The 26,787-nt window shown below is 46.4% G+C and overlaps 1 protein-coding gene across 1 annotated transcript in view; it reads right to left on the minus strand.

Moving 5' to 3' along the window:
* Nucleotides 1-10,103: 10,103 nt before the first annotated feature.
* The window catches only part of MAML1 (mastermind like transcriptional coactivator 1), a 43,114-nt gene continuing 26,430 nt past the window's right edge, over nt 10,104-26,787 (minus strand). The window contains exons 2-5 of the mRNA XM_065875307.1: nt 17,037-18,449; nt 14,557-14,796; nt 12,964-13,060; nt 10,104-11,083 (exon numbers count right to left, since the gene is read on the minus strand). Coding sequence (XP_065731379.1) covers nt 10,104-11,083; nt 12,964-13,060; nt 14,557-14,796; nt 17,037-18,449 — 2,730 coding nt within the window. The remainder of the gene's footprint in view (nt 11,084-12,963; nt 13,061-14,556; nt 14,797-17,036; nt 18,450-26,787) is intronic.

The following is a 26,787-nucleotide window of genomic DNA, read 5'->3' on the forward strand; positions in this document are numbered from 1 at the left end:
CCCTGGTGGCGCAGTGGTTGAGAGTCCGCCTGCCGATGCAGGGGATGTGGGTTCGTGCCCCAGTCCAGGAGGATCCCACGTGCCGCGGAGCGGCTGGGCCCGTGAGCCATGGCCGCTGAGCCTGCGCGTCCAGAGCCTGTGTTCCGCAACGGAGAGGCCACAACAGTGAGAGGCCCGCGTACCGAAAAAAAAAACAAGTACAGTTCAATGACTTTTAGTAAATTTACCCAGTTGTGCAAGCATCGTGATAATCTGATTTTAGAACATTTTCATCTCCCCCATAAGATCCCAGTCCCAGGCCACCACTGATCTGTTTTCTGGACGTTTCATATAAAGGGAATATACAATATGTGGTCTTTCATGTCTGCCACAACTTCACATAATGTTTTTGAGGTCTTTGTATTACTTTCACAACTCTTTTTGTAAGTTTGAAATTATTTAAAAATGAAAAGCTGCAGGGAGGGAAAAAAGAAGGAAAGGAAAGAAAAAAAAGATGAATGTCTTCCCCTTTTCAGCATGGAAGGGACCAATGTGCCACCAAGTAGCTAGTTGGTCTCCTCGAGGGATAGATTGACTCAGAGGCTTGGCATTGGTCTCTGTCACTGGCAGGATGGACATTCAGCAGTGACAGAGCTAGAGTAGCCTTGGTGAGTTGGGGCAATACTGCTGGGATCACGTGGAGCCTCCACCACTGCCATCATAGCTAGTCCATTCATAAGCCCCTTTTTTCAGCACCAGGGTGGTTGATGGCAGAAGTTGGCTGATGTTCATCGCAGCTGCAGTTTGGACTCAACTAGGCTGAGTTTGCAGCAGTCCAAGTTCTCTGGCAGGGACTATCTGCTATTTGTAGTGGCTGGTGGATTAAATGAGCATATGGGAGGGATACCACCACCTCTGCATCCTATAAGGCTTTTAAAACGGTGGCACTAATCTCTGCTTTTCCCTCTGGAATGCAACATTGTTTTTTATATACTCTCTTGGCTGGGAGGAGCAGTTTCCAAGGCTTCCACTTGGCCAGTGGGAGGGTTCTGTAATGATAAGGTGTGTCCACTCTGATTAAACCTCAGGGCTAGGGAAGTAGTCAGGTGCAGCTATCGATCCAGTGGTCCCATCGTGAGCTAGACCTGGGCCAGGGCTCCATTTCATGTATTGCTCTTACACCCCTAACCTAACTTGGGAGCCACGAAGACTCCTGGCACCCCCAGTTGTCAATGTCAACTCAGACTTCATATCCAAGTAACCTAGCAAAATCTAGGTATTCCTCCTCCCTGGGGTGTGGTTCTCTGAGTAAATGACTATGGGTCCCTTTGGGGAGGACAGGGAGAATCATTACTGTGTCACTCGCAGTGATGGCTGCCTTTCTGGAAACTGGGCAGTGTTTTGTAACTTTTGTTTTGGGACAGCTTCCCTCAGCCAACCAATGACCCACTGTTGATTCCTTCTGCTTGTATAAAGGAAGCCAACCTCTTGTCAGCTGCCCTGCACTACACTGTGATCCATTAATAGCTCCCTAGTTCTCTGTGGGTTAGGTTCTCCAACCTGGCCGCTCATTATGATAACTGTTCACATCTGGCTTCTGAAATGTCCATGCTGCCACCTGGCCCTATTGCTTTAGGATTCCCCACAACCCCACTGCTATCAGGGAGGCTGGTTCTGTTATGCCTTCTACTGTCAGTCTGGGCCTTGGAGGAATGGCCACCCAGCTTCTCAGTGATGTGGTGCCCCTCTCCAGTGTGCCTTCTCTTTTGGGTAAATGGGATGTCCTCTGGGTCCTCTTGCAGAACATAATTGGCTGGTAGGTTTTGTGGCCCATCACAAATATAGTCTGTCCACTCTAGCATGTCCTTCACCGAGTGTGTGGAGCCCTGCCTCTATTGCCTGCTGCAGCAGCTCCTGCATTTCTACTTCCCTGAGCACAGGCCATGGCTTTCTCAAAGGTTCCAAGAGCCAAGCTAGGGGCGTATTATCAATGTTTCCTGGGAGTGTAGCGTTCAGGGTAATAAGTCCTGTGTTACAGCAGGGCACTCCCATATGGATAAAGCCCTCCCTGGACCGATTTTCTGTTAGCACTGCCTTCCCCCCACCCCAGCCCTTTCAGTCCCACACACTCCTGGCTCCTGCCCATCCATCTTGGCAAGGTCCTTCAGTGCCTTCGGCATATTGTCCCTTTCCTCTCTCAACAGGCCCACTTGCCGAGACAGGTTGTAATTACATCACCCTCATTATTGATCCAGTGGCCAGAAGGGGAGGTGGGGAAGAGGTCTGTGCATGATTTTTAAGCAAGACGAAGGCACCAATCCTTAAGAGGGAGAAGCAGGCTGTGTTTGCAGGCCCAGGGGTTGCAGGGGGACCTGGGCTTCCAAGGCTTTCTAAGGCATCAATCAGATGTTCCTATCCCAAGTGTCAGGGACCCTCTCCTTCCTAATGAGGACAGTGACTTTTGTGTAGGAGATTTGGTGGGTTGAAAGTTCAATCTGCCCTCTTAACACCTAAGGCCTGGCTTGATCCCCTCAGCTTTGTCTGCCCTTCTCAGAGCCTGCCAAAGAGGCCCTCTGATTTCACACTCAGTCTTTTTTTTTTTTTTTTTCAGCCGCTCCATGGCACGTGGGATCTTCCTGGACCGGGGCACAAACCCGTGTCCCCTGCATCGGCAGGCGGACTCTCAACCACTGCGCCACCAGGGAAGCCCCTCACACTCGGTCTTAAGCTGGTGCTTAATCATCCTCAGCTTTTCATTGTCTTTCTTCAATATATTGGTGACGGGCCCTAGGAATAGCCCCCTGACACCACAGTTCTTTTAAAAATTTGATTGTGGTAAGAAGACTTAACATGAGATCTGCCTTCTTAAATTTTTAAGTGTATAATACAGTATTCTTTTTTTTTTTTTTTTTTTTTTTGTGGTACGCGCCCCTCTCACTGTTGTGGCCTCTCCCGTTGCGGAGCACAGGCTCCGGACGCGCAGGCTCAGTGGCCACGGCTCACGGGCCCAGCCGCTCCGCGGCATGTGGGATCCTCCCAGACCGGGGCACGAACCCGCGTCCGCTGCATTGGCAGGCGGACTCTCAACCACTGCGCCACCAGGGAAGCCCAATATAGTATTCTTGACTGTTGTTATAGAGCAGATCTCTAGAGCTTCTTAGTCTTGCTTCACTAAAACATTTCGCCTATTCATTAGCATCTCTCCATTTCCCCTCCCACAGCCCCTGGCAGCCACCATTCCACTCTGATTCTGTGAATTTGACTATTTTCAATACCTCATCTCATGTAAATGGAATCATACAGTATTTGCCTTTCTGTGGCTAGCCTTTTTCACTTAGCAAAATGTCCTCAAAATTCATCCCTGTTGTTGCATATGGCGGAATTTCTTTTGTTAAAGGCTGAGGATATTCCATTGTATGCATGTACCGCACTTTCTTTATCCATTCATCTATGGGTGGACATTTAGATTGTTTCCACATCTTGGCTACTGTGAATAGTGCTGCAATGAACATGGCTGTGCTAATATCTGCTGATTTCTGTACTTTCGGATAAATAAATGGCCAGAACTGGTATTGCCTCATCACGTGGTAGTTCTGTTTTGAGGGACACTCATACTGTTTTCCATAGCTGCTGCACTATTTTGCATTCCCACCTTCTCCACATCCTAACACTTTTTTTGGCTTTTGTTCCACAGTTCTTATAATTACTCCTTCCCTTAAACTTCTCGGAGGCGTAGGACATTGCATTCCCTTCTCCAGTATCCTATCCCGGTATCACCATGCTGAAAGCCTGTTAACTTCAGCAAGCTAGTGGCTTTTCCTGCCCCATGGTTACCAGTGATGGGGCTCTCATGGCCAGAAGCCAGCTGCAGCCAGCTCTGAGAGCACTCCCCACTCCTACTGTCTCAGGTTGGCTTCCCCAGAAGCAGATTTTGGTGAGTAGGCAAGGGCAGCTGGACTGGGCAGAGGGGTGTTGAACCGAGAGGCAGTCACAACAGAGGCCTCAGATGGTCCCACTGGCACCGTGGATCTGGGTGGCCCTTTCATGCCCCAAATTGAGGAAAGGGGCTGGGCCTTTGTACCCCCATATTGGCCAGGCTCCAGATGTGGGCTGCCCCTGAGTAGGGGGCATAGCCACAGGCAAGGCAGCTCCTTTCCACTGAAGGCAATTCCCAGACTCAGCTGAGAGCTGGCAGCAGCCAACATTCCTGGCATTTGATGGAAGGAGCCCCTCGGTCCTGAAGAGGCAGCTGGGCTCACACCTTGTCTGTAGTGACAGGATTGGGCTCAGACAAGCCTGTTCTCTTGTTCTAGTCTTCCTATAACACTATGGCAGGGCTAAAAAGTTGGATGGATGGAGAGAGGAGCCAACAGAGGAGGCTGGATCGGTTCAACAGAAGGAACGAGAGGCAGCAGCAGAGTTTAAGCGTCTTTTACTGCACAAGCAAGTATCAAAAAGAAGAAATGGCATGGGGGGAGATATAACTAATAGAGCAGATTTGGATTTTTTTTTACTACTTGGGTGAAGGATTTTCTTGGGCCTCCAACTCCAAGGGTAACATGACATAGTAGGAAGGACGGCAACATTTGCAGCTCTTGACTTTGAAGATGACTGTATGTGGTTGGGCTTCGCCCTGCGTTAAAGAAGTGGGTACTTAAAGTATACAACCTATCTAGAGCCTTAAAACTCAAGATGAGAGATGGTGGAGGTGTCAGTAGTGATAAATCCAAAGGTAGGGCAGCTGCGTCAAGTGGAGCTAGATCCTTCACAACTTATTAAGAATATGTATCTCCAGCTTTTTTTCTCTGTAACCTTGAAAAATTCTGCTTTCCAGATACAAAGACAAATGGAGCCTTCTGCTTGGACTCCTGGCGCCGACCACCTAACAGCCCCGGAATGCATGGTGTGCCTGTCCGGCCAGGACCCGCCGTGTCACTTGCAGCAGAGGACTCTTCCCACCCGGCCTCATTAGACAGGAGAGGGAATCCTAAACCCCCTCACCCCACCCTCGGGCAGCTGTTGTATTTGTTGCCTATCTGTTTTTGCAGCAGATATCTTTTTCTCAGACACCATCCTATCTTTTTCTCGCACAGGTTACCTCTCTCAGAGTTTGCATTCCAGAACATTGATATCGAGGTGGAGCCATGTGTTCTGTCCTTGCCATGCTGGATTTCACTTTGAGTGAGGGTCTGAAGCTACTTTTTCCAACTTCCATGAAATGGTCTGCAGGTACTGACTAGGGTCTGCAGCCCAGCTAACCGCAACCATTCAGAAGGCAAATTATCTTTGCCACATAAGCAAAGCCTATCTGAAAAGTGGCAAGTGCATCACCAGCTTTCCAGTAAGGCAAATTGATCCCATGTGCAGAAGAGCTGACCTGTTTCCAAGACATCACCTACCATTCTTTGTGCTGGTCCCGGAGTACCTGGAACTTTTAGTTGACTAGCCTTGGACCAAGTTCACAGGCAACCACCATTTTGCGTCTTGCAACACCTTTACCACTTCCACACCCTCATCAGCTGACTGGCCTTAAGGTTGTCTAATTGATAAAGCTGCTAATGATGGCAGGAGCAGTCCAACCCCAGGGATGAACGTGGGACCCCATCTTACCTTCAGCATCTCCTTGGGCTGGGCTGGCAGAGGCCCCAGAGTAGCACAGGCTTGCACTGCGGATGCTGCAGTGCTGGGGTCACCTGGCAGAGGGGCAAGGGCTCACTCTCCTACTATATGCAACATACGTCCTTTGTGCTTTTAATTGAACATGTGTTGGGCATCTGTTGATTTTACTTTCTCAGCGTTCCTCCCTTCCTGTTAACAGCAACCTCTTCCTTTGGGGAATTTCCTTTCCTGTTCCATGTGGCTGTGAACTGCTCTTCCCCAGAGCTCTGGCTGGCTCCCTTCCAGTACTCGGCCTCAGTTAGGTGTCTCCTTAGAGGGGCCTATTCTGCCCACCACATCTAAAGTCTCTCAGGCCTCCCCTCCCCCACGGCAGCCTCTACCTCATGCACTGCTTTAGTTTCTTCCTGACACCATTTTGAAATCATCTGTCACATGTTATGACATCCCCTTCACATGAGACTGAAGGTCCACAGAGCAGGGCCCTGCTCTCCTATACTGCTGCTACTTTCCCTGCTCCTAATACAATGCCTGGACATAGTGGGTGCTCTATAAACATGAGCTGACGGAGCTGTGCCTCAAGAAGCCTGCCTCGGTCACCACATGAGTCTGGCTTGTAACTCTCGACAGACTTGGGAAGGTGGCCAGGAAGCAGAGACTGGAACTGCCTGACCCTTGGCACTCCTGAGGCTTGGCTTGTTAAACACCTCCTCTGATTCTGGGAATTAGCCGGTAACCTAAAATACAGACTGGGGGCAGGGAATGTTCAGGGTTTTATTAGCCAGTTTTTCTGTTGGCCCCCAACAGGAAGCCCAACAAAACCAGCATTCCAAGTTGCAATGTTCAAAACCTTCCTAAATATTTAAAGTAACTATATTGTATCTCATCAAGAGGAAGTACTGCAATTTACTTAACCAATCCCCTCTGACAGCTCTTTAGATTCTCCTAGTTTTCTGCAGTTATAAATAGTGCTACTAGGAACACCGCTGTGCTATATAACCGTTTTCTGCCCTCAGAATTATTTTCAAGGATGGCTTCTCAGAATTGGAATTTCTGGGGTGGACAGACGGCACAAATATTTTAAGGTGCTTGCTACCTTTTTCAAAATTTCTTCCCACAAAAAAGTTGTACAGCAGCCTGCCTCATCACACTGCAGTCAGCACTGAGGATGACTGAGGTAATCTGACAAGCAGAATCATCTCCCTTTGGCTCTGTTTTGTACTTCCTTCACCACTCACGAGAGCGTGTCCCCCACCCCACGCCAAACAACACACACATTCTGTGCATTCTCAGCCAAGACTTCATGAGTCTTGTGTTCTTCCCTTCACTGTGCCTTATATACATGGCTATGTTAGGCTTCATTAGAGTAATTAAACCTTTTAATTCCATCACATGACAGGCTTCCTCCCTGAAGGGTGCTCTTTCCTGCCCTTCTAAGAGCTCCAGCTTCTCTAGGTCTGACCCGCTTCCAGCCTATGGCTGAGGTGAGAGGTCACTGAGAAGACTTGCCTTCCAGGCTCCCGGTGTGGCTTCTGTCATCATTTGATGCCCCTTCACAGTGTGACACTGACAAGAGTGGGTGGGTGAACATGCCAGAGCACACACTTTCTTACAATAAAAAAGAAAACGACACAAGACCTAGAGAACTGCACTGACAGTAAATCTAAGGGTTTAAGTAAAACATCTGAACTGCTAAGGATCTAAAGTATCCCTTAAGTCCAACTTCCCTCACATTAGACGTAAGGGCATGGATGAGGTCTAGAGAGGGGAGAGACTGGTGGCCCTGGGCAATGTCAGTGCTAATTTCCTAGGTAACACCAAAAACCAAACCAAACACCCCCACCACCAATGTGCATTAAGAAAGCAGCTAAATCACAAAGGAAATCAACTACCAAACAAAGCAGCTGTGTACTGGTCCACCTCCTGCCTGTGGCACAGCCATGTGAATTGAAATACATGGGCAGTTTCCATACTAGCAAAATAGTTTTATTATTTTATAATGATAAAACAGGAAAGTAAAGATTTCTTTTTGGTGTATACCAGAGTTAAGGGAAGTAGAAGAATAAGGGAATTAATAGGACTTTTATGTACTTTGATGACAGTAAAAAGTTAACAATACCGACTGTTTGACATAAAACTTATAGCCCCCAAAACACATATATAAAGGATCATAGTTTTAAAATCTATAAAAGTAAAAAATATACAGTCAGAAGCTCTAACGCTTATTCATTCTTTAATATAAAATTGTAAACATTTATTTACACAAAGCAAGTGTGTATAACAAAAGTCCAAGCACCCTTTTCTTTTGAGTCATGGCTCCTGGAAGATGGGGATTTGCACTGAAGTGGAGTTGTCTCCTTCCCTGACTACCCAAAAACCAGATTCATAAATAAAGCCACAGGCAGCTCCCTGGGGGGACTCCAAGCATCACATTTTATTGCTCTGACACTGCAGCAAGTGAGAAGCCTGCTGTCTGTCTAGGTGGCCCCAGGACTAAGGCAGGGGCAGCCCTCCTCACAAGGGGGAGGCAGAGGCGCGAGCGCCCAGGGATAGAGGTGAGCAGCAGCCAGAGGGAGACCAGGAGAGGAGCAAGGACCCACCACCAGCCTTCTGCCTGCTATTTTTGGTAGAAAACCCGCTGAAGTCACCCTCTTCCCCTTCAGATTGGGGAACTCACTCAGAGGGTGGAGTCTTCACTGGCTTTATGATTCATTCCCTTCTTTGAGAGTTATATTCAGTAACTGGGGAAGGCAGGGAGGGTGTTTAAAGGGGAAATGGCCCAAACACCACCCATGGTGGCAAATGGCTATTAGAGAAGAAGATCTGAGGGTCCAAGTACCCCCATGAAAGGCACTGCTGGTGCAAAATAATTACCAATGTGTGTACAACCCTTTGTCCCCTCAAAGCCACTCAAGCTGGTTGTGTGAATATTTTCCTTGGCTCAATTCTTTACATATGATACTCCTTGAATTATCCATTCTGAGGCTCCAGGGAAATAAAAATGGGGTTGTGGTTTTGCCAGAGACCACTCTGTATATACGCCACTCTTTTCAGTGTACTATTTTCTCTCCGACACCCCATTTAAAAGGGTCTCACCTTGTGCTTACCATGTTGCTTTCGCTACATCGAAGTGCTCTGTCTTCATTTCCCACAAACAGCCCACAGGTTGTTGTGGACTCTTAGCTTAGTCAAGACCTAAAAAGTCACAGACCTTAAGAGAGAAATCCATTTGAATCTTTAGAAAGGATGTATTAGTGTTACAAAACAATTCTCTTTAAAAAGTGCAAGTCATCTGACAAGGGAGTGGCAGAAGTAGTAAAACAAAGTGGAATTCCTTCCTCTGGCCCGGCCTGCGTCCTCCCTGCCAAACAGGGCACACCTATTTTTCTCCTTCCCACAAACCTTTGCTTTCTGGGGAAGGGATACCCAGCTCCTTACTATGCTAGGCTTCCCTAGGGAATTCTAATGACTCTTTCTTTTTCTCTCCAATCCAGTAAATCAGTGGCTTAAGGAGTTTTTCCATTTGGGCTGGAGAGAGAAAGAAGGGGAGGCAGAAAGAAAGGTTATGGGAAATGAAGACAGGGTGCAGGAAAGACATCTGTTCATAACTCGACAATGATCACCTTCCTAACACATTAAAGATGAGTTTTCGGAGAAACAACAAAAGAGGACACAGGAATCCCAATTGTTTCATTTCAGCATTTGGCCTGGGGGCCACCTGGGGTCTTGCTACCAACACATGGGAGGAAGGGATTCCTCAGCCCACATCCTCCTAAATGCCAGCCTGGAAGAACAGCATTCGGGGAGGAGGAGGAGCTGCTGGAAAGACCAGATCTGTGTCACTAACTGCTTTCTCATGGCATCCTGTTCCTTTTTGGCACATGCAGTCACAGCCTGCACTTACGGAAATGATTTTCCAGTGAGCCTCCCTTTGCCCTGAAAGCTGACAAAGAGCAGGAATAAAAAAGGCTCTTAATCAAAAGGAAACCCTAAGTTTCCAATGCCACTTATCAATTTAAACCACCACCTACCCTAATCTGTTTTAAAATCTTAAAAAAAATTTTAAAATCTTTTCTATGCTACAAATTGCAAATAGTTCTGCTATAAAGTTTCAACAAAAATGTGTCCCAAAATTGGGGCAAGTGGAGAAATCTTGGATTAAGTCAACATGATAGCATAGATTTTTGTAAGTCTGACATCGTGGGGTTTCACTGTTGGTTTTTTGGTCATTTGGATAGAAAACCACCTGCAGAACCCTGTCCTGCTGTCCCAAAACCAGATAACGACGCCAGCAGATGGGGTGGGGCCAGCCCAACATACCACAACTGCTGGCTGGGAGCCCTGGGCCCCACAGAGCCTGGGAGGACCAGGCCTCAGCCCCATGGCTCTAGCTCTACCTGCCCAGCTCCCCGGGCTGTGGGCTTTTGGTCCAAAGTAGTTGCTCTTTCTTGAATTTGAGAAGAAAAATATAGGCTGTATGAACACTGAAAACACCACAAATCCTCCTGTTACTGAGGCCCTAGAAGGTCGTCCAAATCATTCATCCACTCCTCCGAAGTCCTGTTCTTCAGCAGGGAGTCGATCAGGTCGGCATCTCCCGCCATGCTGGCCAGCCCGCTGCTACCTGGCTGCCCACTGTAGGCAAAGGGCAGTTCTTGGCCTGCGGTCCGCACAGGGTAGGCTTGGGCGCAGTGTAGCCCTGCCCGGCCGCCCACTGTTGGGGCGGGGCTCTGGCTGAAGGCCCCCAGCTCAGGCCCAGCTGGGCTCAGGCCCGGCAAGGCCTGCTGTGGGGCTCCCTGGGGAGGTGCTGGGGCAGGGGCACTGGTCCTCTGCTGTGTGCTCACAGGGGGCAGCATGGACCCTGCTGCAGCTGCTGAGCTCATGGGGGCCATAGGCCTGCTGGGCATCGCCTGGGAGAACTGCGGGCTGGACATTTTCAGGTGGGCCTGCTGCATGTGGAAACTGGAAGCTGCAGTGAAGGGACTTACGGAGTTGTTCCCTGGGGTCTGGCCACTCAGGTTCGGCATTCCCTGATGTTGCCATGTGGAATTCTGGCCTCCCATGGTTGCCGATACCCTTGGGACCTGTGGCTTAGTTAAACCAGAGTTCAGGGTCCCCTTATTGTGCTGTTGGGAGATACCCGAGTTCCCCAGAGAGTTCTGCCCATAGGCAGCTGAAACCGAGGTGTTCGGGCCCACACCGGTCTGCCGTGGAATGTGGGCATGTCCATTGGTGGCCTGTGGCGGGGCCTGGGCAACTCTCTGGGTCATACCAGAAGCCATGCCATAGAGGCTGCCCTGTGGCATGCTTTGCGAGCCAGTGAACTGAGCCACACCCCGGTCCTGCTGGCCTGAGCTTGAAGGGAGAGAGGAAACCGAAGTGTGTCCAGGACCCATTGGTATCAGATTCCCGGCCTGAGGGAACACTCGAGGACAGCTGGAGTTAGATGGACCCAAGTTGTTCATGCCAGGCATGGCAGAAGAGGACCCTAGAAGACAGAGAAAATTCTGTCAGCTAAGCTAGTATTTCTTCACCACCACTATGGAGATACCTCCAAGACCCATGCTGCAGCTGCTATCCCACAGGCCTGAAAGGCAAAATCAGAACACCAGATACCTCATGATCAGTGGAACCTCAAAGAGAACCCTGGGGACAAAGGTTTCCCACAGGGTGGAATGGAGGCCGGTCTGGAGCAAAAAGGAGATTAAGACAGGCACAGAGGAAGGGGCAAACTCTATGGCTAGAATGTGGGGAGAGTATCTAGAGATAAAAGGAAGAGATGGTCCTGGCCAGATTCAGAAGAGCTGCAGCCACCATAGGAGGGGACAGGGTTGCAAAGCCAAAGGGTAACTGGACTGTGACTCTGGTTTAGACCTAGCTCGGCAGGGACTGTCAGGATCACTTAGATGAGGCCCACACAGTGTGGCACTGCAGGGCGGTGAAGGGAGGAAGGAGTCTGGACTGAAATCAGAAGATATTTACTGAGCACCTGCTCTGTGGTAGGTTCTGTGCTGGGGAGACAGCACAGAATGGGACAGAGAGGTCCTGTCCTCAGGGAACTTGCTATTTGGGACTCTGTCTTAAGCAGTGGATGCATGGTGACAGCCCTGACTGAGATGTTCTTTTGTTGGTAGGTGAGCGATTGTTCAGGGGTTGGCCATAACTGAGTACATTTTGTTTCTCCTCTTCCTCTCTCCATCAGCACCTAAACTAAAAACTGAGTTGAAGACAAAAGGGAAATGCTGAAACAGTCCACTTCTCTACCACTGATAGCCCATAACAACATCAGATGGGATGAAGGTAGGAAAGCTGGCCAAGACCCAGGCTTCTGAGACACCCACAGACTTCAACCCCTGGTCTCTGTTAGCACAAGCATAAAACCCCACTTAAGGGCTTTCCTGGTGGTGCAGTGGTTGAGAGTCCGCCCGCCGATGCAGGGGACACGGGTTCGTGCCCTGGTCCAGGAGGATCCCACATGCCACGGAGCGGCTGGGCCCGTGAGCCATGGCCGCTGAGCCTGCGTGTCCGGAGCCTGTGGTCCGCAACGGGAGAGGCCACAACAGTGAGGGGCCTGCGTACCGCAAAAACAACAACAACAACAACAACAACAACAACAACAAAACCCACTTAAGTCTCCTCTGGAATGCACAGCTGTGGTCAACTTCTCTGGGACACTTTATAACGAGAATCACTGACCAAGAGAAGCACAGGTTTCGAAGATATTCCAAGAGCTAGGAAGGCAGGTATGGCCTAGATTTTACTGCATTTGTCAACTGAAATCTCTATTTCTGGAGCAACAGCCTGAGCAATGGCTGTCAGGTTCCCTCACATATCTGAGACAAGACAGCTGAGACCTCAGAATGCTTCCTGCCCCTTTCTGGTCAACTGTCTGCTGCTGATACTGCCATCCGTGACACCAATATGAGCAGACAGGAAGAAAGAAAAGAAGCAAAAGGCCATACAAGTGCATTAAGTCTCTCCTTATCTGGAAAATAGGAGAGGGTCATTTTTTGAACAGACACATAATGCTAGAAGCAAAGAACTTTCTTAAGAATTACAGAAGCCACTTCCTATTGATATTTTCCAACTACAGATGATTTTGCCTCAAAAGATTATACAGCCAAGGACCCAGCCAAAGCACTTAGCCAAAGTAGTCTGCCTCTATGACTTTCTTCTCCTGACGTGTAGAGTAACCAGAACACTAGGCTCCTTATGCAGAATGGAGTTACAGGAGCATATACATCCATTTAGCATCTATAGCATAAAACTGGGCAGATAGCAGGAACTCAGCATGAGTGGAACAGACTACCTGCTCTGTCCAGTGCCTGCCTTCCCTTGCCCCACTCCACTGCCTCAGACACTCCTCACCTGTGAACTGTCCAACCTGTTGTGGGAAGGTGCTCTGTGTTGGGTCTTGGTACTGGGGTGGCGGGCGGGTCAGATGGCGCTGAAACTGTTGCTTCTCCTAGAAAATGCCAAGAACAACAGAAAATTACAAGACCCACATAAAACAAGAACAAAGTGATTAGAGAAAAGTAAACTGTCCAAGTTTGTTACTCAGAGGGACTCCTATGGAGATAATGCTCGTAATCTCATTTGGGGGGCTCTTAATAAATTGTAGTATGAGACAGAAGGATGGGGCAATGATTTAAAAAAAAAAAAAGGTGATGTATCAGTTAAAAGAAAAAAGAATGGCAGACCAGGGAAATGCAAATCAAAGCCACAATGAGATAGATACCACTTCACACCTACTAGGATGGCTAGAATCAAAGACAGATAAGCGTGTCAAGAATGTGGAGAAACTGGCCCCCTCACACACTGCTGTGGGAACGTAAAACTGTGTAGCTGCTTTGGAAAACAGTTTGGCAGTTTCTCAAAAGGTTAAACTAAAGAGTTACCATATGGCCCAACAATTCCATCCCTGAGTGTATACTCAAGAGGACTGAAAACCTATGTCCACAGAAAGGGGAAACAGCCCAAACGTCTATAAACTGATCAACAGATAAATAAAATGCAGCATATTCATATAATGGAATATTATTCAGCCACAGAAAGGAGTGAAGTACGGATACATCCTACAATATGGTTGAATCCTGAATGCATTTTATATGAAATGTCCAGAATAGGTAAATCTATAGAGATAAAAAGTAGATTAGTGGTGCCCTAGGCTTGGGAAGATGGGGGAACAACTTTTAATGGGTACAGGGTTTCTTTTAGGTAATGTTCTAAAAGTGGCTGTGGTGATGGTTTGTATAACTCTATGAATAAACTAAAAACTATTTGAATAATACACTTTAAATGGGTGGATTGTATGTCATGTGAATTACATCCCAATAAAGCTGTTATTTAAAAAATGGCAGAATTGAGGCAGTAATGTGGGCTTTAAAGTCATCCTCAATCAACTTTATTCTCTGGGTAGCTAGTTCTCTTATGTCTTAAGGATGTAATTTAAAATCCTGAGAACTCCTGTAACCTTGGTACCTGAACACTACATTTGGTGACCAAGTGGGTGAACTGCAGGACTGGGAGGGGGCTTGTCAGTCCTGATTCTTGAACCCCAGGACCTCAGGGATGTCTTCATTTCCCCGCTTTATGTTCTCCCTTATAGCAATCTCTACCTTTACAAAAAAGCTGGATCCCACAGCAAACTGGTGGACCAAGTGAGCTCAGTGCTTTGGTAGCTGCTGACAAGGGACATGGAAAAATGTTCCTAACACATACAGTTTCAGCCACAGATTCGGCCTTCATTAATCCCCACTAAGTGACATAAAGCTGCTCTGACACAGGCTACCACTGTCTGAGAAATGTCACACTCCTGTTTCAAGGATACTCTAATACCGGGCATACAAACAATCACAAATCCACATACATACACACTGGAGCTTGTAGCCACTGCAGTGACTTGGGAGGCAGGAAAACATGGGAAGGGATGGTGGGGTTTTCTTCCACCTTTCCCTTTACCTGTTCTGCCAGAAGGTGCTGTTGCCTTTGCAAAAACTGCTGTTGTTGCAAATGCTTTTGTTGCTGCTCCCTCTGTTTCTGTTGGTCCAAAAGCAACTGATGCTGCTTCATTACAGCTGCCTGCTGCTGGTTACTGAGAAAGGAGGTGCTACTGTGAGTGCTGGCTACGGACACAGCAGGTGGCTGAGTCCCCACACTGGCAGCCTGGGTTGGTACAGGGACGCTGGGAGGGTTCTGGTCCTGTCAACACAGAAAAGGGGGTCTCAAGTCAGGTGGGACATACTGAAGACTATAAGCCCTGATCAGAGAAGATGAGCTGCATCCAGTGAAAACCTGGCTCAAGGCTCTCTCTTGAAGCCTCTTCTTCCCTGCAGGCGACTCCAGTGAAACCACCCTCCAGGGCGGGGCTGGAGACCAATAGCACTAACACCTGAGTATCCAGGCATGGCAATGAACAGTCACTAGCTGCATGTTAGGTTTGTTTCCTATGATTCACCAGTGGCAAAGGTGTGATTTTACATTTAAGCTTGTATATTTGTATACATAGTTCCAGTGGCAACTGTAGCTTATAAATGCTCCCTTACTGGAATGCATGGGTGTGGATAGGCCCCCAGAGGAGGAACTTCTGAGGGGCTCTGGTTGATGGAGATGCTACATTCTGAGTGTGCAAACCTTGGGCCCCTGGTGGCAGGGCTGTCCCTGAACCTCCTGAAATTATATGGTTTGTCCACATGTGTACAGCATTTTCCTGGGAAGAGACTGCTTGACTTTTGTCAGATACTCATGCTCAAAAAATACTGAGTACCAATGAGAATTTTAATGGATATTCTCTATTAATACCTGGACCTAAAGTGAGAGTCATGTCAAAGGTTACCACAATATTACCCCAACATCATTACTTACCTTTAAAAGAAAAGGAAAAATTTTAACTCATACAGGAAAAAGGCAAAAAGCAATTATCATTTGAACAAATTCAACTTTTTGAGCTTTTACCCAGTCTTTATTTATTTGTATGTATGTATGTATGTATGTATGTATTTGGCTGCACTGGGTCTTAGTTGGGGCATGTGGGATCTAGTTCCCTGACCAGACATCGAACCTGGGCCCCCTGCATTGGGAGTGTGGAGTCTTAACCACTGGACAACCAGGGAAGTCCCTCATTTGTATATTTAATCTTTCTACAAGATTCTAATCTTAGAGTAGACAGATTCTGAAGTAATCTCCTCACTCCAATCACCAGAAGCTTATGGACTACAAGAGTGCCTTGTGAGGTGCAAAGTACTACTGAAATGGCAGACATCACTGTGCCGCTCTTTCTTTAGGATGCTCTCAGTGGCTGTGTAGCAGTTTAGTGGCTGAAATAATTAGAAGTATGAATGTTTACACATGCATTCTTCTGCTGACAGATGCTTAGACTGCTTCCAGTTTTTGGCTATTAGAAATAATCATGCAATTAGTATCTTGTATGTAACTTTCTTCCTTTTTTTGGATTATTTCTTGCGGGGGTATATAATGTGTCAATGCTTACGAACATTTTTATGGCTTATGAAAAATACGAAAAGTCAAATTACTTTCCAAAAGCATTGTGCCCATTTACACACCCTCACTACTATCTGAACATGTCAATTTCCTCATGGTATTACTAGCATTTTTTTTAATTTTTAAAATTTTAGAGTGTGCTACAAATAGACTGCAGGCTTACAGTAGTGAAAGAAAGGAGGCAATGCAATACACCTAACTGCATGTGACACAACTATTGTCACACAAGTGTTAAAAAGTATCAATGGATCTATATATATATATGTCTTCTATAGATATAGAAGACAATCCAGGACACACTGTGTAGTAAGAAAAGCAAGTGCTAACTTTGAGGAAGTCCGGGAACACTCTGTGTTTGTTTACTATACAAGCCCTAGCCATGAGAAGGCTTCCAGTGGGGAGACATTTTAGAACATATTTGAATGTGAGTAGAAATGCAAATAATGATCATCATAGAATGGTACTTGACCATTCTCCACCCTACAAAGCCATGTGATTCTGCCAGGCTTGAGTGTTGACTGAATAACCTGTTAGGAAGCAGCATTCACCTAAATGTTATAAGCTTACTAAAACTTAAGGTATTTTGAACACACATGTTTGAAAAGTGGTATAAAAAAAAAAAGAGCAGAGCCTCTAAGGACATTAAATGTGATCTTGCCACAAATAACTTAAGTTGTATGGCATGAAAGAGACACTAGACCAAGTGCAGGGGATTCCTCAAATGAGTATACAGTTAAAACCAAGTTACACTAGGGAATTTTACCCTATTTTTGTTTATTAAGAATCAATCCTCGTTTGCTTGGTCAATTTTCACTCCCAAGGGAGTCAAAGGACGAAAGTACCAGCTCCCTCCCTCCCTTTGTTCCACAAGTACCTGGGACCTGGTAACCACACTAGGATGGATGTGGATGCAGAGTAACAGAGTAAAGCCCCATGCTCACCTGGCTAGGTGGAACCAGTGATCGGAAGGGCAAATTTCCTGGCTTTGGTTTCATTAGAAATAAGGAGTTCTGCTCGTTGTTCAGATGAGACAGCTGCTGGGGAAGATAAGCCATCAGGGCCGGCTTGCTCTGGCCAGCCCCAGGGCCACCTTGCCCACAGTCTGCTTTGTAGTGAGAAAGGGGTTTGGTGTTGCCGTAGTCCAGCACGGATCCTTGGTTAGCCACGGGATTCTGATTCAAGTTACTTGGTGGCTGGTGACTCAGCAGGTTCACATGGCTGGGCTGGAGGTAGGGGCCTCCTGGCCGAGGGGAGCTCTTGTTCACACTGGGTATCATGAGCAGTTTGGAGCTAGTGAAGTCTTGCTTGTAACCGGGAGGGCTGGCAGGTTTTTCCATGGAATAAGGGACATTTAAGGGACTGTGGGAGGGGCCTGTCTGCTGCCACGTGGACATCTGGCCTGGAGCTGGTGCTGGGGCAGCCTGCTGTGGGTTCTGGAGCATCTGCTCACGCTTCTGCTTGGCAGCGATCTGCTGGAGTTGGTGGGCAGAGGACAGCTCTGAGCTCCCGCCTGGGCCCTGGCTAGGCAACACCACACTGGAGAGGGCTCTTTGTGCATTCTGGGCTTGGGCTGATGCTGACATCAGGTTGGGACTGGGATTGTCCACCCCAGGCTGACCAGAGGTGTGGAACAGGGGCTGAGAGCCCCCTAGGCTGGGTGAATCTGTGTTCACAGGGCCAGATGAAGGCCCCATAAAGGTCTGTCCTGCAGACCCAGCCCTCACTTGTGGAGAGCCTAACTGTTCTTGTTCAAAGGCTGCTGGAGAGAATTCTGTTTTAATATTAATGTCCTGTGCCAAGGGGGTCTGTGTGGCAGAACCAGAAGACTCTGGATCCTTCTTCTCTTCAAAGTCCTCATTAAATAGATCCTTCATGTCTTCATCAGGCACTGACCTGTTCAGCTCCTCGATGAGCTCCTTCCACTCCTGCTCATTAAGGTTGAGGTCAGGCATGAGGTTGCTCTGAGATATGGAGCCTCCGGCCCCTGTGATCATGCAAGGCAGGTCGTCCACGGGCTCCTGCTTCAGTTCTTTATTCAGGCTCAGGGGAAATGGCTCACTGGGGTTGCTGCCTCCATTCAAGTGGAGGCTCGAGTCTGCCAGACACTTCTTGTTGATGGAGTCCAGCCCCAGTGAATGCTTCCCGCTGGCCTGTAGGGCCTCTGTGCCAGGCTTGTCAGGTTGACCAAGGGGGGAGGCTGGAGGCAGGCCATTGGAAGAGACGGCAACTCCCAGAGGGGCCTCCCGGCGGGTCTTCTTATGCCCAGGAAAGAAGTCTCCATAGCCATTCTGTTGATCACCATTCTGAGGGGATGTGGCACTATCGAGATTCCTCTTCACTGTATCATGGAGATGCTGAAAAACAAGAAAAAGAGTGACTTATATATACACCACATATGAGGCCCGTCTGCTTCTCATGGTGACTTAAACCAGGGGCCTGTATCCCTGCAGTGTTCTCCTGCTGATTTTGCTTGCCCAGTTTACAACCCTCACTTCTGGGAACACACCCCCATTCCCCCTCCAGGGTTGTCTCTGCCTCTTCCTCTCTTGTGGCCTTGCCTGAGTGAACACTAGCTCAGCTGTGGGAAAGTAATCCGGCTGCAGTCAATGTGTCAGTCCCTCGACTCTTGCAGCTCTTTTTGCAGGACACAAGCCTGATGCAGCCCACAGTCGTCTAATCTGAGGGTGTGACTGAGAATGGAGCTAATGAGAAAGAGCCAAAGGATACATATACATTCTTGAGGACATCATTTGCATCCCAGATCTAGGTTATACACGAGACCAGCCATGCCCCTGGACTTTTCACTTATGGGAACCAATAAATTCCTCCTTGTGTTTAAGCTGGTTTAACTTGGATTTCTGTTGCCTTCAGCTAAAGGAGACTGGGCTAGTATAGGCTCTTTTTCAGGCCTTGTTGGGGGCTGATCACAAGCTCCAGGCCTCCATCTTGGTGCACAGGCATTTTCATGCCCTTCCTCATCTTTCTAGGTGCCCTTGCCCGGCTCCACCCCTTCTCTCCAGGCTAGGCTGCTTCCTCATATGCCTTACAGGCCTCTGCCTTTTGGCTTTTGTCCCACTCTGCTCCCCACCAACCGTGAGCATCTTCTAATCCCCTGCACCCAGTCACCAGCCCTCCCAAACCCTGCCACTTCTTAACAAGACCATTAATTTGAACACAGTCATGTCTGTCTGGCAGTTACTTACTTCCCCATGTTCTCCTCAACTGGATTTGTTCAACTAACCTTATTAAGAGTCTACCGTGTGTCAGGGACAAGTGCTGTGGGGATATCAAGACAAATGAGGTGGTCCCTGCTCTTCATGGGCTTCCAATCTTCTAGGATATGGGACATACATGGACATGGCTACAGAATAAGACAAACACCATATGCAAGCCATAGAGCAATAAGCACCCTGAGAGTTCAAGGGCAGGAGTTTCATGGAGAGAACATGACAGGGAAGAGAAGAGGTGGTATCTTTCCGTTATTTCCCAGCCTCGTTTTCAGCTACCAGGACACAACTCTTCCACTAACAGAGGCACCTGCACTCAGCCTCTATACATGTCTGCTCCTTTCCTATGTTTACTTCTGCTACATTTTTGTCCTTTATCCCCCACTCTCAATTCCAACCTCCCCCCCAACCACTGGCCCTAAGCATTTATACTGGTGCTATTTACAACATTCCAATTACAGCTTTCATTATTAAAGATAAGCAGATTTCAGAGGAATCAGAGAGTAGCACAGGACACTCTGTGCTGCTTTCTTCTGCTGCAGAGAAGGGCCACAATGACCCACCACATCCACCCCAGGAGGCTGAGCACAGAAGTACCTGACCCCCTGGGCGGGGGGTGGAGGGAAGGAGGGGGCCAAGGGCACCAGCTCTCAGCAGCAAACTACCTGTAGACACAAATGTGTAATGAGCAAGAAAACAAGGAGGGCTATTTTATCACTCCCTGAGTTCCAATTTTAATGTTCCATTCCCTCTCCTTCAAGATTTTCTTATTTCTTAACTGTTAAAGCTGACTGCACAGTGTTCTATAAATCCTGGCTAAGTATTTCTTTAAATGCATATCTGGGTACTTAAGTTAGCTCAGAAAAGGTTAGGAATGCTCAATAAATGGAACTGTAGGGCAGAAGTATAAGCAAAACATGATCTTAGGACTCAACTCAAGAACACAGCCCCTACGTATAGAGGGAACATATCTCAAGATAATAAATTTATGACAAACCCACAACCAATGTAATATTCTGTGGTGAAAAGCTGAAAGCCTTCCTGCTAAATTCTGGAACAAGACAAGGATGCTCACTCTCACCTCTTCTATTCAACACAGTACTGGAAGTCCTAGCCACAGAAATCAGACAAGAAAAAGAAACAAAAGGTATTCAAATTGCAAGAGAAAAGGTAAAATTGACATTATATGCAGATGATATGATACCATACATAGAAAACCCTAAATACTCCACACAAAAACTACTACAACTGATAAACGAATTCAGCAAGGTAGCAGGATACAAGATTAACATACAGCAATCAGTTGCATTTCTTTACACCAACAATGAAATATCAGAAAAGGAATGTAAAAAAAAAAAACAATACCTTTTAAAATTGCACCCCCAACAATAAAATACTTAGGAATAAACCTGACCAAGGAGGTGAAAGACATACACTGAGAACTATAAAACATTAATAAAGGAAACTGAAGATGATTCAAAGAAATGGAAAGATATCCCATGCTCTTGGATTGGAAGACTTAATACGTTAAAATGGCCATACTACCCAAAGCAATCGACAGATTTAATGCAATCCCTATCAAATTACCCATGACATTTTCCACAGAACTAGAATAATCTTTTTTAAAACATTTTTTTAAAGATTTATTTATTTAGTTAGTTTATTTTTGGCTTGAGTTGGGTCTTGGTTGCGGCACATGGGATCTTCATTGCAGCACATGGACTCTTCGTTGCAGCATGTGGGCTTCTATCTAGTTGTGGCATGTGGGTTTTCTCTTCTCTAGTTGTGGCACGTGGGTTCCAGGGCGTGTGGGCTCTGCAGTTTGCAGCACGCAGGCTCTCTAGTTGAGGTGTGTGAGCTCAGTAGTTGTGGCACATGGGCTTAGTTGCCCCACAGCATCAAACCCATGTCCCCTGCATTGTAAGGCAGATGCTTTACCACTGGACCACCAGGGAAGTCCCTAGAACAGATAATCTTAAAATTCATATGGAACCATAAAAGACCCAGAATTGTCAAAGCAACCCTGAGGAAAAAGAACAAAGCTGGAGGCATAACCCTTCCAGACTTCAGACAATACTACAAAGCTATAGTAATCAAAACAGTGTGGTATTGGCACAAAAACAGACATACGGATCAATGGAACAGAGGGTCCAGAAATAAACCTACACACCTACAATCAATTAACCTTCAACAAAGGAGGTAAGAATATACAATGGGAAAAAGACAGCCTCTTCAGCAACTGATGTTGGGAAAGTTGGACAGCTGCATGTATATCAATGAAGTTAGAACACACCCTCTCACCATACACAAAAGTAAACTCAAAATGGCTTAAAGACTTAAATGTAAGACATGACACCATAAAAATCCTAGAAGAGATCATAGGCAAAACATTCTCTGACATGAATCATACCAATGTTTTCTTAGGTCAGTCTCCCAAGGTAACAGATATATAAACCAAACCAAACAAAAAACCCAAACAGGACCTAATGAAACTTACAAGCTTTTGCACAACAAAGGAAACCATCGGCAAAATAAAAAGACAACCTATGGAATAGGAGAAAATATTTGCAAACGATGAGACTGACAAGGGCTTAATTTCCAAAATATACAGACAGCTCATACAGCTCGACAAAAAATGGGCAGAAGGGCTTCCCTGGTGGTGCAGTGTGGTTGGGAGTCCGCCTGCCGATGCGGGGGACGCGGGTTCATGCCCGGTCCAGGCGGATCCCGCATGCCGTGGAGTGGCTGGGCCCGTGAGCCGTGGCCACTGAGCCTGCGCATCCGGAGCCTTGCTCCGCAACGGGAGAGGCCACAACAGTGAGAGGCCCGCGTACCACAAAAAAAAAAAAAAAAGGGCAGAAGACCTAAATAGACATTTCTCCAAAGAAGACATACAGATGGCCAATAGGCATATGAAAAGATGCTCAACATGGCTAATTATCAGACAAATGCAAATCAAAACTACAATGAGGTATCTATCACCTTACACCGGTCAGAATGGCCATCATCAAAAAATCTACAAATAATAAATGCTGGAGGGCTTCCCTGGTGGTGCAGTGGCTGGGAATCCACCTGCCAATGCAGGGGACACGGGTTCGAGCCCTGGTCCGGGAAGATCCCACATGCTGTGGAGCAACTAAGCCTGTGCACAACTACTGAGCCTGCACTCTAGAGCCTGCGAGCCACAACTACTGAGCCCACACGCCACAACTACTGAAGCCCCTGTGCCTAGAGCCCATGCTCCGAAACAAAGAGAGGCCACCGCAATAAGAGGCTCATGCACCGCAATGAAGAGCAGCCCCCACTCGCCGCAACTAGAGAAAGCCCGCGTGCAGCAACTTAGACCCAACGCAGCCAAAAATAAAATAAATTTATCAAAAAAAACACAACACCCTTTAAAAAATAAAATAAATGTTGGAGAGGGTGTGGAGAAAAGGGAACCCTCCTATACTGTTGGTGGGGATGTCAGTGCAGCCACTGTGGAAAACAGTATGGAGGTTCCTCAAGAAACTAAAAATAAAATTACCATATGATCCAGCAATCCCACTCCTGGGTATATACCCAGACAAAACTATAATTCAAAAAGATAAAAAAAAAAAAAAGATACATGCACCACTATGTTCACAGCAGCACTATTCACAACAGCCAAGACCTGCAAACAACCTAAATGTCCGCTGACAGATGAATGGATAAAGAAGATGTGGTACACATATACAATGGAATACTACTCAGCCATAGAAAAGAAGGAAATAATGCCATTAGCAGCAACATGGATGCAACTAGAGATTATCATACTAAGTAACGTAAGCCAGAAAGACAAATGCCATGATATATCACTTATATGTGGAATCTAAAATATGACACAAATGAACTTATCTATGAAATAAACAGAACCACGGACATAGAGAACAGACTGGTGGTTGCCAGCGGAGAGGGGTTGGAGTGGAAGGTTGGGGTCAGCAGATGTAAGCTTTTATATACAGAACGGATAAGCAAGTTCCTACTGTATAGCGCAGAGAACTATATTTACTATCTTATGATAAACCATAATGGAAAATATAAAAAAGAATGTATATATATATATATATGTATAACTGAATCACTTTGCTGTACAGCAGTAATTAACACAACATTGTAAATCAACTATAGCTCGATTAAAAAAAAAAATACATGCTCCCAACGCAGGGGGCCCAGGATGGATCCCCTGGTTCCCCTGGTCAGGGAACTAGATCCCACATGCCACAACTAAGAGTTCACGTGCCACAACTAAAGATCCTGCTTGCCGCAACAAAGATCCCGCGTGCTGCAACTAAGACCTGGCACAGCCAAATAAATAAATAAATATTAAAACAAAACAAAACAAAGAACACAGCCCCTACAACACAAGGACATGTGTGCTTTACTTTCATGTAGGTTTTTCTGCTTCCTGCTGCCACCTAGGGGTGAGAGGGGGAAAGGAACCATAATCCTAAAATGGACCCTTTATAAGATCCTTTGTTTTAAAAGTTTCCTTCTGGGAAGGTAAATTCATACCCATTTAGTCCGTCAGAAGGAAATAAAAATGAGTTGCTAATTTTAGGGGGGGGTTATTCTTTCTATTATTATTATTTTTTTTTGAAAATCATTTGTTCCTTAGTGTCAGGTTTGGGCTCTGTAAACCTGGGAGCTCAGTTTTCTATTTTCCTAAGGAGGAAGATGGACACCTAAGAGGTCAACGCACCTGATGAGTCAGCTGATTGTCCCAGATTAGAAATAGAATCCTTCTTTGCCATAACAGTTATAAAAGTTACCACGTCCTCTTTCAATATCCACATGCAAACAGCTGCAGACAAGTTCCAAAGTAACAACTTAATTTTGCAATACCGAATGCTTTTAGCCAAAGGAAACGCCAGGTCATTTTCTCAACTGTGCACAAAATTTAACTGGAATGATATAGGTGGGCTTGGGAAGTGTGGAATACGGTGGCTCTGGCAGATTTTTGAGTCTTGATCATTTGCCGGAGTGCCTGATATGTGCAGGGCACTGCAGAGGAAGACAAAGATGAGTAAACCATGGAACCTGATCTCCAGGAATTTATAACAGATGGGAAAATGGTCTGAACTGATTATAAATTATTTAAGAACAAACACAGTAAGAGCTATAAAGCATACAAGACTGGCTGTCCTTGTGCTTGCCCTCAGTGTATCTGGTACTTCTGGGTACTCAGCTCAGAGGTTTCTGTTGTAACTACCTAATGGTCTCCTGATGCACAGGGTTTCAGGAGGATTCTGGGATAATGTGTTCTGGTGCTCATTTCCTCCACAAGGGGGTTTTGTTGAAGAATACTTCATGCTTGATGGTAAACTGGAGGCCTTGCATGCTCACCCAGTCAGTCCTGACTCCTACCCTAGCCTCCTAACCCATCATCTTCTACTCTGCGAGAGGGGCCCCAGGATATCAACGGTGAGTCAAGCTGGAGTTGCCACACCTTATGGACACCAAATCAGTATACTGTACCCACACACCCACTAGATCTCACTTAGTGAGGACAGTCCCTCACCTAGTCTCTACTTCCACCACCCACCAATGAAGTTCCAGTGTGCTTTGTGGTAAAACTTCCCCAAATGAGAGTTCTCCCACTCTGAATTAACAAACAGATGTGGCTGTTTAAGACAGGGGTGGCTCTCTCATCAATGTTCCTTATGCACAATGTTCCTTATGTAGATGAAAGTATAGGTTGACAGGGACTTCCCTGGCGGTCCAGTGGTTGGGACTCTGCGCTTCCACTGCAAGGGGGTGCAGGTTCAATCCCTGGTCAGGGAACTAAGATCCCGCATGCTGTGTGGTGCGGCCAAAAGACGAAGGGAAAAAAAAAAAAAGTACAGGTTGACAATATAGAGGTTCCTCAAAAAACTAAAAATAGAGTTGTCATATGTTCCAGCAATCCCACTCCTGGGCATATATCCAGACAATAATATAATTCAAAAAGACAGGGACTTCCCTGGTGGTACAGTGGTTAAGAATCCGCCTGCCAATGCAGGGAACACGGGTTCGAGCCCTGGTCCAGGAAGATCCCACATGCCGCAGAGCAATTAAGCCCATGAGCCACAACTACTGAGCCGGCGCTCTAGAGCCCGTGAGCCACAACTATTGAAGTCCGTGTGCCCTAGAGCCCATGCTCTGCAACAAGAGAAGCCACTGCAATGAGAAGCCCACGTACCGCAACAAAGAGTAGCCCCCACTTACTGCAACTAAAGAAAGCCTGTGCACAGCAACGAAGACCCAACGCAGCCAAAAATAAATAAAAAATAAATTTCTAAAAAAAAAAAAAGGAAATAATGCCATTTGCAGCAACATGGATGCAATTAGAGATTATCATACTAAGTAAAGTACTGCAGAAAGAGAAAGACAAATACCATATGATATCACTTATATGTGGAATCTAAAATATGACACAAATGAACCTATCTACAAAACAGAAACAGATTCACAGACATAGAGAACAGACTTGTGGTTGCCAAGGTGGGTGGGGGGTCGGGAAGGGATGGATTGGAAGTTTGGGGTTAGCAGATGCAAACTATTATATATAGAATGGATAAATAACAAGGCCCTACTGTATAGCACAGGGAACTACATTCAATATCCTATGATAAACCATAATGGAAAAGAATTTTTTTTTTTTTTTTTGCCGCAGCGCACGGCATGCAGAACTTCTCCGACCAGGGATTGAACCTGTGCCCCCTGCATTGGAAGTATGGAGTCTTAATCACTGGACCACCAGGGAAGTCCAAAAAGGATTTTATAAAAAAATGTAATATATATGTATAACTGAATCACTGCTGTACAGCAGAAATTAACACAACATTGTAAATCAACTAAACTTCAAAAAAACAGAGTATAGGTTGAAACATATAAAATCATTTAACTTTTTAAGGTAATATTGGTAATTTCAACCTAATACCATGCTCACCTTTCTTTCCCCCATGAGCTCTTCTAGTACCCTGTATATACAGTGAGGACACTCAGGAACCCCGACTGTTGTTGGAAAAGATCCTCTAAAGGTAAAGTGGATCTATTTTCATGCAACATTAAAGGTTTCAATGATTTGAGGAAAAATCAGTGAGGTCCAAAGTAGCAACTCTGATAAGGCACTAATCTGAGCCAAATGCTACAAGGACAAGTCATTACTTCCTTAGTGTGCCTCGAGGACCACTCAGCACCTGCACCTACTATTCCCCACTGATTCAGAATCTCACTCAATCTTCAAAGGTACCCTGAAGATGAGTATCACTGTTTCTGTTTTACGGCAGATTAAAGTCAGATTACACGAGGTTTCCTAAAGTTTGAGCATTCAGAGGTCTTGGGAAGGATCTGCAGCAGATCCCCACAGCCCTGCCCCTCCCCTGGTCAGTCTGAGATTGGGCCCAAATTAATCCCACCTCCACCTGTGAAGCTAAAAGAGTTTGGTAAAAAACAAGCAGCAGGG

This window comes from Phocoena phocoena, chromosome 3 (assembly GCF_963924675.1).
Source record: "Phocoena phocoena chromosome 3, mPhoPho1.1, whole genome shotgun sequence".
NCBI lineage: Eukaryota > Metazoa > Chordata > Mammalia > Artiodactyla > Phocoenidae > Phocoena > Phocoena phocoena.